At 38.1% G+C, this 13,458-nt stretch overlaps 1 protein-coding gene across 1 annotated transcript in view; it reads right to left on the bottom strand.

Moving 5' to 3' along the window:
- Positions 1 to 13,458, bottom strand: part of UTRN (utrophin) — a 645,934-nt gene that overhangs the window by 430,210 nt on the left and 202,266 nt on the right. Inside the window, exons 19-23 of the mRNA XM_006161924.3 lie at positions 10,411 to 10,498; positions 6,114 to 6,355; positions 5,465 to 5,642; positions 3,108 to 3,253; positions 1,894 to 2,106 (exon numbers count right to left, since the gene is read on the bottom strand). Of these exons, the coding sequence (XP_006161986.1) occupies positions 1,894 to 2,106; positions 3,108 to 3,253; positions 5,465 to 5,642; positions 6,114 to 6,355; positions 10,411 to 10,498 (867 nt within the window). The remainder of the gene's footprint in view (positions 1 to 1,893; positions 2,107 to 3,107; positions 3,254 to 5,464; positions 5,643 to 6,113; positions 6,356 to 10,410; positions 10,499 to 13,458) is intronic.

Below are 13,458 nucleotides of genomic sequence, written 5' to 3'. Positions count from 1 at the left end.
AAAATGCACATTTGATGACTGCAGCAAGCTGTATGGGCACAGCGGGGTACTACTTTATAGAAGGTTCATTTTACTCACTGGGGTCTATGTCTAAAGTCAGACTTGGGTACATGTATAGGTATGTGTCAGCTGTGCTAGCTATTGGATATATTTAGACTAATTAAGTTCATTGACAGAACAATTGAGTGGGGAGGAGAGGGCATGGAGGGCAGCCGTGGATGCCAGGGACAATGGGGGAGGAGGATGGGACATGGCAGAGGGTGGGGGATGGGGAATCAAGGATGGCAAAACAAAAGGCAAGGTATGCAGGACATAAGAATTGGAAAATAATTTGCTGAGAACATGTATGTTGATGTGCTTGATTGAGCCAATGCACAGTGTATTTTGGATGGAAAATTCATTTGTGTGTTGTGATGGTGTATAGTGAATTAATGTAGAGAATGAATAAATTAAAAAAAAAGTTAATGGAAGGTACATGCTATTAAAAACTTGTATGACCCCAGGCACACATGTGAGTACCTAAGAGCTGATGGGCTGGAGGACTGGAGGAACGGGACTGCAGTGCAGCTAGACCTTGTGGAGGGTGCTCCCCATCCCCATTGCTCTCCTGTGTACACACACATGCTCTATCATGGAAGATTTAATAAACAAAAACAAACAAACAAAAAACTAGGTAGCTGGATCACACATGGCCAGCTGCACAGTTTGAGTCCCAGACTCGGTGGCTGAAAAACACACCTGGGGCATGTGCATACATATCTAAAATCCCAAGTGGAAAATGGAGGAGAAGGGATTGTAGTGGGCCACTCCCCCTGGGGGATCATTTTTCACTACCTCTTTCTCTCTTTCTCTCTTTTTCTGTCTCTGTCTCTGGGAAATGCATGCACCATTTAGCAAAAATTAAAATTAATTAAAAATTTATGTTAATTTTATTTTTTGATACATATTTTTGAAGCCCCCTTGATAAATATCTCCATCTAAATCTCCTAATCACATTTATTCACTAAAAAAAATATGTGTATTGAGTGCTCTCTCTATACAAGACACTTTTCTAGAAGTTTACTTTGGGATGCATCGGTACAAAAAAAATAGACAACGATCCTAATCAATGGGAAATTAAAAAGAAAAAAAAAAAAAAAAAAAAGACCAAAGTAAGGAAGGTAGTCTCGAGGGACCGTGATTGCTCCACTCTCCATCCAGACCTTTCCTATTAGAAGACCAGATGATCTGGAAACTCCACTTCATTTTTCTCACAGGCAGGACATCGAAATCCTGCCTGTCCTACCTGCCCTTGTCTTTTATGACACTGACTTTCTCCTTACATGCCCTCAGATTTATCCTTTCCTCCAGGACTTTATCACTGCTTTATCTGTTGACATTTTTAGATATAGAGAAAGACCTTGCTTCTGAATTTTTGTGTCTGCTTACTTCCCAGACAGACACTGTTTATGGATGGCCTAGTTCAGCTTTTCAATCCCAAACAACAGAAATCTTAATAAAAAAAAAAAAAAAAACACCTGGCTTAAGGACCCGACCATCTGGTATACCCGAGTTACTGCTACCATTCCAACTGAGTTACCACCACGATTCAATCACCAGTCTGCATTTCTCTAAGCCTCCAATGTCTAAAATGCAATTCTGTCTATTTTCAAGTCATTCTCAATCATCTACAAAATCAAGTTTACCTCTAACAGTCTTTTTCTAGAAGGCAAAAGAAATCAATGTGTTCTCCAGTATGTCTTTGATAAGCAAGTAAGAAATCCCATGTAAGTACATAATAAATATGGGATTCAAAAGAATATAAACTATTCAGATAATACATAGTTGAGTCTTACATAATAATTACTATTTACTCTGTCATAAACTTAAGCCACCAGTGGTTTCTGGATTTACCTCAAAAGTTCTGAGTTTGGGGGTAATTTCTTCGAGCAAATGCAGGTCTTTGGAAACCTTGCTCTTCAGTGTGTTCCACTTTCTTTGGACATCATCACATTCTTGCTTATATATTTTTTCAACATCAGGAGGAGCGTTTTTCTTCAACGCCTTTGTTTCTTCAGCAAGTTTATAGAGTATAAGTTTTTGACTCTCAAGAATTTCATCAAGAGCCTAAAAAAAGTTTTTTAAAAATCAAAAACAAAGTATAATAATGTATCTATTCAGATATAGTAATATAGGCTGTATAAACTCAAAAGGCACTTTTAAATAACCATTTTATCAAATGAAGAATTGTTAAAAAGCTCACAAAAGTAAGCATAATTTTAAAAATTAAAGCTTTTCTTTCAGGAGTTCTGTGTGAGCAACATAACATATTATCAACAATAAAAATCACTAAAACAACGTACCCAGTGTGTGGACCAAGTGTGCAGTGCTCAATGCCTGGTTTCATATTTTAAATTATTTATTTATTTAATATTATTTATTATTATAATTTAATTTGATTTGGGCACATGTGCTCACTAGTGAGGGACAGGAAGAGAGAGGAAAAGTGAGAAAGGAAGCCGCCAGGTTCAGGACTTGAACCATGGTTGGTTATGTGAGAGTCCAGCACCTCAACCACCACGCCTCCTCCTGGCCCCTGGCTGGTCCTTTTCATCAGATGAGACAGTGCAGAAACATAAGGCCACTCAACTAAATGGCCACAGAAGCATTTTTATTCAATTCAAGAAAACATATACACAGAAAAATCAATTCCACTGATATTGGTCATCTTACTGAAGATAGCAAATTATGAACCAGTGAGGAGTTTTAAGCTAACTACAACAGAAAGAGAAAATATGCTTTTCTTTTATTACTGGCATGACAGGACCCTGTCAGGAGTCTGTCTGTGTGTGTGTGTGTGTGTGTGTGTGTGTGTGTGTGTGTGTATGTCTCAAAAATAAACTTTAAAAAAGAATATTTAATAATAACATTTATTTTATCTAAATTTTTACAATATTTAATAATAATTTTTCTTTTATCTAAAGTTCTACATTATAAATACTTTATGGACAAATTTTAAGCAAAAACAGACAATATTTTCTTAAAATTAGACTAAGAAACATTTCAAAATATGTGATACTAGAAAATAGAAATGGCACTAGATATCTAATACCTAAAATATAAATTACCTTTTTTTCTTTCAGGGTCTTCTCCACCTTTGCAAGATCATTGAGGACATTCAGAGATGTTTGGGCCTTATTTTCTGAATCATTTAGCAAATCTTTCAATGTTTTCAATGTTTCCAGATATGCATGTCCTGGCTGGCTCTTCATTTCTGTTTATTTAAAAACACTTACTTTGAGAAAATATCACTAGGAACTTATTATTATATGTACCATTAATTTTAATATGTAAAAAATGAACTCCAGTCCATAATAAGTTAAACCCACTGATTAAAATTAAAAAGCATCTCTGTTAGTTAATAAAATAGATCATTCTACTGGTATTTCTGAAAGGCAGACAGTGACTTCATTCCTGCGGATGTTGATGTTTGCCATATTAACTAAACCGCTATCATTTTTCTTCATTTCACCATGATGAAATGTCTCTCTGAAGATGGAACAACAATGCTCCTTTTGTCCCATATAATCTCTACTTCCCCCATAGCTGCACAAAGAATAAAAGGAAACAAAGGTCCCCTCAATCACTCTTCCAGTAAGTTCAAGCATGTAGACAAACCCATCTGCAGGGTGTGGACATTACATAGGAATACTGTAGCCAGGCTGCCACAGGGACTTGGAGAAATGGCTACTAAAGACACCAGGGATGTGACTACTTCAGTCACCATTGTAAAAATAACATACACTTCCATGCAAAGAAAGTGGGTTCATTTGAGGCACAAAGGGGTGAGAGGAAATAGCAAAAGTTAAACTGTCTACCAATCCTTGTAAAAATGAAAGCATCCTTTGTACCAGTAAGTTCAAAAGGAGGTACTCTCAAGCATTTATTTCACACAAAGTCAGTGAACAGACATGATGTCCACATTCCTTTCTAGAAAAAAAGGCAACAGGATCCATCTGCTTGATATGCACAGGTACGAACTCTTGAAGTCATCACACAATCTACAAGTGCTGAAGGAAGAGCACTGCCTGTAACAATACATAACACAATACGATTCCCCACTTAAACAGCAGCAAAAGAGGAAAGTGTGACAAATGAAAGATAAATTTTCAAAATTATTTTTATTTTCAGATATTTTCTACTATAGGGCACATGCACACCTTTAACAGCTAGCTTTCCAAAACAAGGTCTATTCTAAGAATTCTAAAAGTTTTCCAATTCTAAAGGAGGAAAATGATTTCTTGTAAAAAAAAAATGATATTGCTAAAACTGAAACCATTTTGAGCAAATGAAAGTAAGAGTCCCACTAAGAATGATATTGATGCTGTTTAGCCTCCTCGACCAAAGAAAGAAACAACACCTGTTTCACATCAAAAGGCAAAACAAAAACTCTATCAAAAGCATTATACACTACAAACACAATTTTAGAGTGTGTGATATTTGTATTTGTACAAATGTGTGAATCCAGGAAATAGTCTGATTACACTTTAAGACCTTGAACAATACAAACACAGAAGGAAACAACACAAAGCTGATGCAAAACAAGAAGCTATACTACAATTCCAAACACTGAGAATTATTTTTACATTACAGCAAAGTGAGAAAGAAGATATAAAATCCTCAAAAAAGAAAACCAAGGGGGCAGATGGTGGTACAGGAGTAAAATGCAATGCTCTTCAAAGCAAGCCCACATGGGAAGGTTTCTGATTCAGGTCTGGAGACCTCCCTGAGTACCCCAGGCACGTGCCTGCCCATGACCCAGGGCTACTGATGCTGGGGTGTGATTTATAGCATCAAGACTCTGTTATAAGTGCTCGCTTTGGGGCCAGCAGATGGCATAGTGTTTAAGGCACTAGACTCTCACCTGATCAACTGTAGTTCGAGTCCTCGACCTGGTGGATTGGTTTCTCACTTTGTCTCTCTTTCTTTCTTTCTCTCTCTCTCTGATGAGCACATGTACCTTATAGCAAACTTATTATATACTAAAGAAGTGCTCATGTTCTCTTCCCCCCTCTATCTCTTCCTCACACATGGAAGAAGTCTAAAAGGAAGATGGGCTGACTCTGCAGTCTCATGGTTAAGGCAGACAGATTCCATGCAGATGACTACACAGTTAGGTCCTGGATTCAGCAGCTTGAAAAACATGCCAGGCACTGAGAAAACATGCCAGGCACAATGAGCACCCAAAACTACCAGAAGGAGAGAGAAATGGAGGAGAAGGGATTGAGTGTGACCTTGGAGGTTTGTTTTCTACTCTTGCTCTTTCTATATCTCTCTCTTTCTGGTGAGTGCATACACTTTTAGCATGAAAAATTAAAAAGAGAAAGAAAGAAAGAAAGAAAGAAAGAAAGAAAGAAAGAAAGAAAGAAAGAAAGAAAGAAAGAAAGAAAGAAAGAAAGAAAGAAAACCAAGAGAATGGGTTTACCATTTAGCTGTTCCTGGCGATCTTCTAAATCCTGCTGCACAGCGTGGTAGCGACCCATAAAGCTATCGAAGTCCTGCTGGATGAAAGCTGGGGCAAAAGGCCGAGACTTCAAGGCTGAGCAGCTTGCACGCACCATCTCAATTTGAGGGTGGAGGTCAAGGAGGTCTGTCAGTTCTCGCTAAAAATGAGAAAACGTGGTCTTATAACTCACTGAAGATGAACATTCTCATGGAAATTTAATCAGAGCAGAAATCACTTAAAGCTCATGACACAAGAACTCTCTGGGCCAGCCCTGATAGCTTAGTGGTTAATGGAGCCTGACCCCACATGGCCATGGCTCAAATCCTAGCCATGTCAGCTTAGAAAACACTCCAGGAACATGTGTGTGTTTGTGTGTGTGTGTTCCCAAAACATAAAATGGAGAATTGGAGAAAGAATTGCCGCATAACCACACCCCATTGGAGGGTGCTTTCTATCTCTTCCTCTCTCTTTGTCTCTATGTCTGTCTCTCTCTAGCCAGCACACACACAGCCTCTGGCAATGAAAAACAAAAAAGAAAAAAAAAAAAAAGGAAGAAGCACCCTGTTAAATATGGAGCCAGGTATAGTATTCTTTCACGTTGCAGATAGTTGGCCAGTTGGCTCTTTACCTGACAGGAATCCTTCAAATTTGGTAAGGACTGCTGGGAAGATTCAGCACAGGGGGTGTGTTTTACCCACTCCTCCTTTGACTTTATGATATTTTCAAGCTCATCCAGCTGCTTAAAATAAGCATTTATATCTTCCTGGAGCTTAATTGCTTTTGCTAGATCTCCCAAATGCTGAGACACAGTCTTCCATTCCGATAAAATCTTCTCCAGAACACTGTTTATCTCTTCAACAGAAAGGCCTTCTATACAGACATGAAAAGTAAGCACAAACATCATATATTATTAGAAAACTTGTTTTGAATATGTTCTAAACATTCTAAAATATTTAAAATAATGAGGGAAGCCAGCAGGTGGCGTGGTGGTTAAGGCGCTAGACTCCTATACGGTGAATTATAGTTCATATCTGGAACCAGTGGCTAGAAAATCACACCAGGTGCATGTGCATGTGTGCCAAAAATTTTGAGAGAAGAATGGGAAAGGGATGGCAGTGTAGCCATCCCCCTTGGGGGATAATTTCTCACTTTCCTTCTTTCTATCTATGTCTCTCAAGCAAGAGCATGTGCTCTAGGGGAAAATGCTAAAAATAAATAAGTAGATAAAAATGAAAAACAAAATAATGAGGAATGTCATATATAATAATCACTCCCTTACATCCTTTTTAACAAAACAGCAACTAATTATAATGATACATTTAAATATAATTAAGTTTATTTTAATTGCTCAAAGGATGAGGGGGTCTTGAACCACCAGTTCAGGAGTGGCATGGCTATTAGAAAGGCATAGCAGTAGAGCTCTGACACTGCCTTTTCTTTCTTTCTTTCTTTTTTCAGAGGTTTTAGCTATAGGGCACATACGCTCACCAGAAAGACAGAGAGACAGAAAGCGAGAAATCACCCCCCAGAGGGGATGGCCACACCACAATCCCTTCTCCTCCATTCTCCTCTCGGGATCTTGGGCACGCATGCACACGTGACCGGCATGAGTTTAAGCCACCGGGTCCAGGACTCAAACCGCGGTCGACTACATGGAAGTCCAGCAACATAGCTATTACACTAACTTCTGGTCCTGACACTGCCTTTTCTATAGAATGAGAGTTTCCATCCATAGCACCCCACCACTCTGCTATCTTACAATCTGAGCCAGGAAAAAAAAAATCAACTGCCTGGATTCGCAGGGGCACTCACATCAGAAAATATTCCTTCTCCCATAAGAAAAAAAACCAGCTGGTTAGAAAAACTAGAAGACAGGTCAAGTTTTTGTGACCAAAGCATGGTGTCATATAAATTGCAAAATGAATAGCAAGAATTTCTTTTGTTGGGAAGCAACATGGAAAACACAGGAACATTAGCCAGTAGCCAGGTCCAAGGAGCATCTTCAAGTCCCCTAGGCACACTGCACAAAGATAAGCACATTCCAAAAGATCAAAATAGTGGTAAGACAATCTACTTTAGAAACACAGCAGGAAAAAAAAAATTTTTTAACTGGAATCTTGTCATTTTGTTTGTTTCCTATTTTTGAACTGTGAAGAATGTTCCTGAAGTGATAATGCTATATACAACAACAGGTTTTATCACAGTCCCTCCCTCAGTTTAAAATACTATTTTATTTTAAATGACTATGAAAAAGTATGAGAAATCTGCAAAGGAAACTTTAGAAGAGAACATTCATGTGGAAAAGATCAACTTAACATTTTAATTAGGGCAGACCTCATGGCCTACTGGTTAAGAAAACTGAATCCTGCGTGGCTGACTGAGTGGTTGAAGATGCAGCCCCAGATGCTTGAAAAACATGCCATGTGATGTGCACGCATGCTCAAAATCCTAACAGGATGGAGAACAAATTGCAGTGTGATCGTGCCCATCAAGGGCACTTTCTGCACTTTGTCTCTGTCTCTCTCTGGCACACCCGCCCTCTGGCAAGTAAAAACAACAAACAAAAAAGTTTAGTTACTGAGTCGGAGGACAGTAAAGCAATTCTGCTTTGTGAATTTAAACATATGCAATTAAAATCCTGAGTAAAAAGAGCTCCAACTAAAAAAAAAAAAAAAAAAAAGCAGTAAAAGAGAATGTCACTTAGGAGGTACCAAGGATTCCACCTTAAAAATGTCTATAATAGGGAACCAGCAGTTAGCGTAATGGCTATGTCACTGAACTCCCACGTAGTCGACCGCGGTTCACGTCCTGGACCCGGTGGCTTAAAACTCACGCCGGGTGCGTGTGCGTGCGTGCCCAAGACCCCGAGAGGAGAATGGAGGAGAAGGGATTGCGGCGTGACCATCCCCCCTGGGGGGTGATTTCTCGCTTTCTGTCTCTATGTCTCTCTCTGTCTGGCGAGCGCACGCGCCCTACAGTGAAAATCTCTCAAAAAAAAAAAAATGTCTATAATACACTGTTATCCACTGAAAATTAGAAATGCAAACACACCAGGACATAATTTGAATGTATCACCCGTATCAGTTGCTAAAGTTCATTGTCCACTGCTGTGCTGGGAATAGAACATTAAACCTAGGGAAACATTCACTCCACAGTCCATGTTAAATTATCCTTGTTAATACGGGTCATAAACAAAACAAATAGCCATTTTCAAGACGAACTATCTGAACAATGGCGATACAGTCTGCACTTGTGCGGAGTCATTTCTAGTCTAGGTGGGCACAAGGAGCAACAATGGCCTCTGCATTTTTATGTCAAGGCTATTTATGTTAAACATGGAAGAACATTAAGCTGGTGAAGAATATTTCTGAGATGGAAAATTATCAACACTCATTTAGAATAATGGTAAGAGGTACTCATTTCAGGTACCAGGGAAGCTGGAGAAACTTCAATTATTTATTCTCCAACAATATATCATGATTCAATCTTCTTTGGCCCTTCAAATGAATTCTAAAAGTTTAAATCTCCCCTTCTCGAAGCATGAGATATCACTAGCTGCAATGGTGTCAAATAATGATTAAAGCATAATTTGCACCTTTAAAAACAAAAAGTATTAGATCATCGGGAGAGTCATGACATAGTTTCCTATTCCCTGATGACCCAATATATGTCATCTTTAAAAATGTTTTGCTCCCAGAAATCCAGAGTTGTAAATTTTCTATTTCTACACAACATCCAACTGTTAGAGATGACTATTTAAAAATCAAAGTCAACGGCACATTTTATTAGGTATATAAATAGGACAAAATGCAACATATTCATGCTATTTGCTACCATGTGACTTCACACTTTTTAATCTATCATTATTGAAACGAGGGGAAACGTTTACAAAATCTAGAACCTTTATCACACTTTATAGGCTTATCTACTTAGCGAAGCACAAAAGGATAAGTGCCTTTAACCACCATGCCACCTGCTAGGCCCCAGTGTCACATATTTCAATAAGAGCAAATTTTACTTTAAAATAACCTGTAAATAATAATAATTAATCAAGAGGATGAGGAGTAAGTAAAGGTATCGGTAATTTCAGAGTAGCAGAAATGTCATCAGTTGTTGAAAAAGGTATTTGGTCCAAGGAAGTTCATTCCACTATTCTATTTGCTTTGTATAAGTTATACTTCCTCTAGTTAAAAAGTCAAAAAAAAAAAAAAGATTGAATGCTATTGCTTGAAGATTCTTATCAAACTAATATTCTTAATTCTGCCTTAGATGTCTGCAACTTTCTCAAAGAGAGCTGCAGCAGATCCCTAAAGCACTTTAATGTAATAGTTTTAACACTGAGAAGTAGACTGTGCAAGAAATGTCTTCAAAGCTAGCCCAAGGAAAGAATTACAGGTAGCAAAAAATTAATCTTTAGGATCCTTTGACCTTGGGAATAATGGCCAAAAAAAAAAAAAAAAGTAGTTCTTGCATGCAGCTAAGAATTTCAAATACAATAACCTTATCAAATTTAACTATAAAAAGACTGCAGTAAATTAATGCACTCAACATGATCAAACATCAAGTCCTTTCAATGGATTTACCTTAATGTAAGTTCATTTCCCAAATGCTAAAGTTTTCTTTTGCCAATTCCCTGCAAAATGTCCCAATACATGATCCCAAAGGATGAGGTTTTTTAAATCTATACCAGTGGGTTTTTAACTGGCATGCCTCAGCAGAACAAGTTTGCTATTATCAGTTTCTTGTAATCAATGTCAGGATAAGATTTCATTTTTTAAAAGATGCTGCCACCTAAGAAAAATTTTTAAAATCATTTTTATAGTAAAAAGAGAGTTAAGAGTGTTCAAATAAATATTTGATATGTCAAACTGTAAATGTGATTCGGTGCTACCATCTGAAAAATATGAATAAAAAAAGGGTCTCACCTTTTCCCATCTGATCCATAAGGATTTGTCCAGTTTGATTTAATTCATCCAATCTGGGAATCCTTTCCGTCTGTTCTTTTTCTAATCCCTGGGGGGGAGGGGGGTGTGAAAAAAGTCCCAATTAAGAATATTTCAAAACTTCTACTCAGAATAATATTGAAGCTATTTTAAACTTTTATATTTACTCTCCCTCCCAGGTACTCTCAGTATTTAAGTCAAAGTTTCCTTAAGAGGACATGACAACACAAAACCATCCAATTCCAGGCTATCCTCTAGCACTCCAGAGATGGACATATCTGAAAAGGTAGATTCAAAATAGCAATGATCACGGGGTCAGCAGGAGGCATAGTGGTTGAGGCGCTGGACACCCACATGGCTGACCATGGTTCAAGTCTCAGGCCTACAGCCCAAAATGAATCACAATAAATAAGTAAATATTTTTTAATGTTAAAATAAAAAGTAGCAATGGTCATATCAACTCTGAAACTTTGGCATCTTTTATAATGAAAAAATATACAGTATAATCATGAATTCCTATCAGGAGAAAATTATTAAAATTAGTGTTTCAGATCCAGGACATCTATTTGCACCTGGAAAAAGTCATGGTTTGGGTCAGAAGAGCTGGGTGTGCTATGGCAGAGATTGCTGAACAAAAATGAATCAAGAAGACCAGCTGAGGTGGCACAGCAGCTATGCCATGCCCACAATGCTAAAGCCACACAGGGAAGCCCCAGGTTCTCGCCATGAGGCCTCCTGTACCCACTGGACATGCGTTCCCATGATCTTGGCCAGCTGAGGCTAGAGGCAGATTGCAGAATAAAGTTCCTTTTGGGGGTCTCTCTCTCTCTGTCTCTCTCTTTCAGAATAAATAAATGAATAGGCTTTTAAAAATCTAATTAAGAAAAAGAGATATAAATATTTTGAGCTTTAGTATGGTTTTGCTGGTGTTATGAGAAATTTAGGGTCTCAAACAAACTTTAATCACAAGGATATTTCATACATAATTTTAAAATAATGGCAATGTGCTTGAGAACCCAAACTAAATAATTTTGCTCTTTCTGTTTGAGGAGTGCCTCTTAATTTTACTATTTATATCTCTCTGGGTCACTATTCTCAAGGTAAAAATCTTTCCAGGATTAATAAGAATGGGATGAGTGAAACTGCATGTGCACACACACACACAATCATATGCACTCAACTCAGCATTTGAAATATCCCTCACTTCTCCACTCCCAACTGATTATTACATCTTAATGAATTATTCACATATTGTCCATAGCAGCACAATCAAAACTTTTAGGTAACCCGTATTTCTGCAACCTGACAATGTGAACAAGAATCCCACCTCGAAATTCCTTACATGTAAGCCCTAGCCAGTAAATTTAGCAATCTATTTTGACCTACACAAATTTTAATGTGACTACATAGAACAACCAGTTTTACCGTCAAAGATCAAGAAACAGTGACAAGAGATCCTAGAAAACACCATTTATTTTTGTTCAATTAAGGATCAATACAAATAGCTACCATCAAACTAGAGAAACACAATTACCTGCTTTTATACCTTTTTGTTCAATTAAGGATCAATACAAATAGCCACCATCAAACTGGAGAAAAACAATTATCTGCTTTTATACAAAATAACTGTCTGCTACTTCTTATGGTGGTGGGAAATTAGACTAGGAAGTCTCTACCCAGGTATTTCATCAGTTGCAACATGGTGTTCCTTCACTAAAGCAAAATTAAGCTCATCTTGCCCCAGTTTGCAAGAAAAAATTAGGGATTAGGGCAATGATTACAATTTCTTTTATTTACATTTCTTCCTAACCTTCCATCATCTATCAATCCTTGTCTGAAACAACAAAATAAATGAGTTGGCAAATATTAAATAAAACACACAAGAACTCTTCATCATACCTTACATAAACAAATACAACTGTTATTTTATTTCCTCAAATATTATAGTAATAGTCTCTGCCAGTAAAATTGCTCCTGGATCATAGGGTGAAAGTATAGGACTTGTTCCTTGAGGTTCACGGTTACTTCTAGGTTCTCTGTCACTTGGCTACCTTGAGAATTGGGTGGTTTTGTGATCATAAATGTCATCTCTTGGTCTTTTGGAACTGTAGGAAGCATATGGAATGAAATAACACAGGCCTCACTTCTGGCTCTCAAAACTCTCAGTGCAGAGGGCTCTGACAGTGGTACTCTTAGCTCAACAACAGCCCTCATCCCACCTGTCCGTGGTCATCATGCCTCCTTCCATGAGCCATGAGCTTTACCAACTGCTGGAACTATGGGCACAATGGAAAGTTAGCCTCCCATTTCTAAGAATTCTCAAGTAGGCCTATAAACAAATAACAGTATAAATGCTATAAAGGCTTTCACAGTGGTATAGACAAAGCAATATGGAAGTCAAAAGTTGAATTGCTTGGGACTAGATGGTAGCACCATGGTAAAATACAGTACTCTGCCAGGCCGTCTCACATGGAAAGGTTCTAGACTTGTATCCGGAGACCTCACTGAGTGTGCTGAGCACAAGATGTGTCTATGATCCGCAATGGCTAAGACTGGAGGTGGATTGTGACACCAAACCCTGTAGGGGAGAGCCTGTTTCTCTCTCTCTCATTTTTCTCTCTCTCTTTTTCCCACTTTCTCTCTCTTCTCTCACCAAAGAAAGAAAGAAAGGAAAAGAAAGAAAGAGAAAGAAAGAAAGAAAGAAAGAAAGAAAGAAAGAAAGAAAGAAAGAAAGAAAGAAAGAAAGAAAAAAGAAAGAAAGAAACTTTTATAAAAAGATGAATCAGTCATCCCTTTCTAATGAGACCAAGGGAGCTCATTGTGGTAGACAGCATTTCAGCCACACAGCACGATAGGCTGAATGCAAGGTCATTCTGGGACCAAAACAGAACCTAGCAAAGGCAGTAAAGTGAGAAAAAAGCAGGAGTCAGGAGGGCTGGAGCTCAGGGTACATGCGGGAGGTAAGAGGAGAGGAGGCTGCGCTTAGTAGCGAAGGAAGCCGCTAATGGGTTGCAAGCCCGAGAGCTGTCT

The sequence above is a fragment of the Tupaia chinensis genome, unplaced genomic scaffold, assembly GCF_000334495.1.
Source record: "Tupaia chinensis unplaced genomic scaffold, TupChi_1.0 Scaffold139457_1, whole genome shotgun sequence".
Taxonomy (NCBI): Eukaryota; Metazoa; Chordata; class Mammalia; order Scandentia; family Tupaiidae; genus Tupaia; species Tupaia belangeri.
The sequence above is the reverse complement of the archived record's forward strand: the minus strand, read 5'-3'. Positions and strand labels throughout refer to the sequence as shown.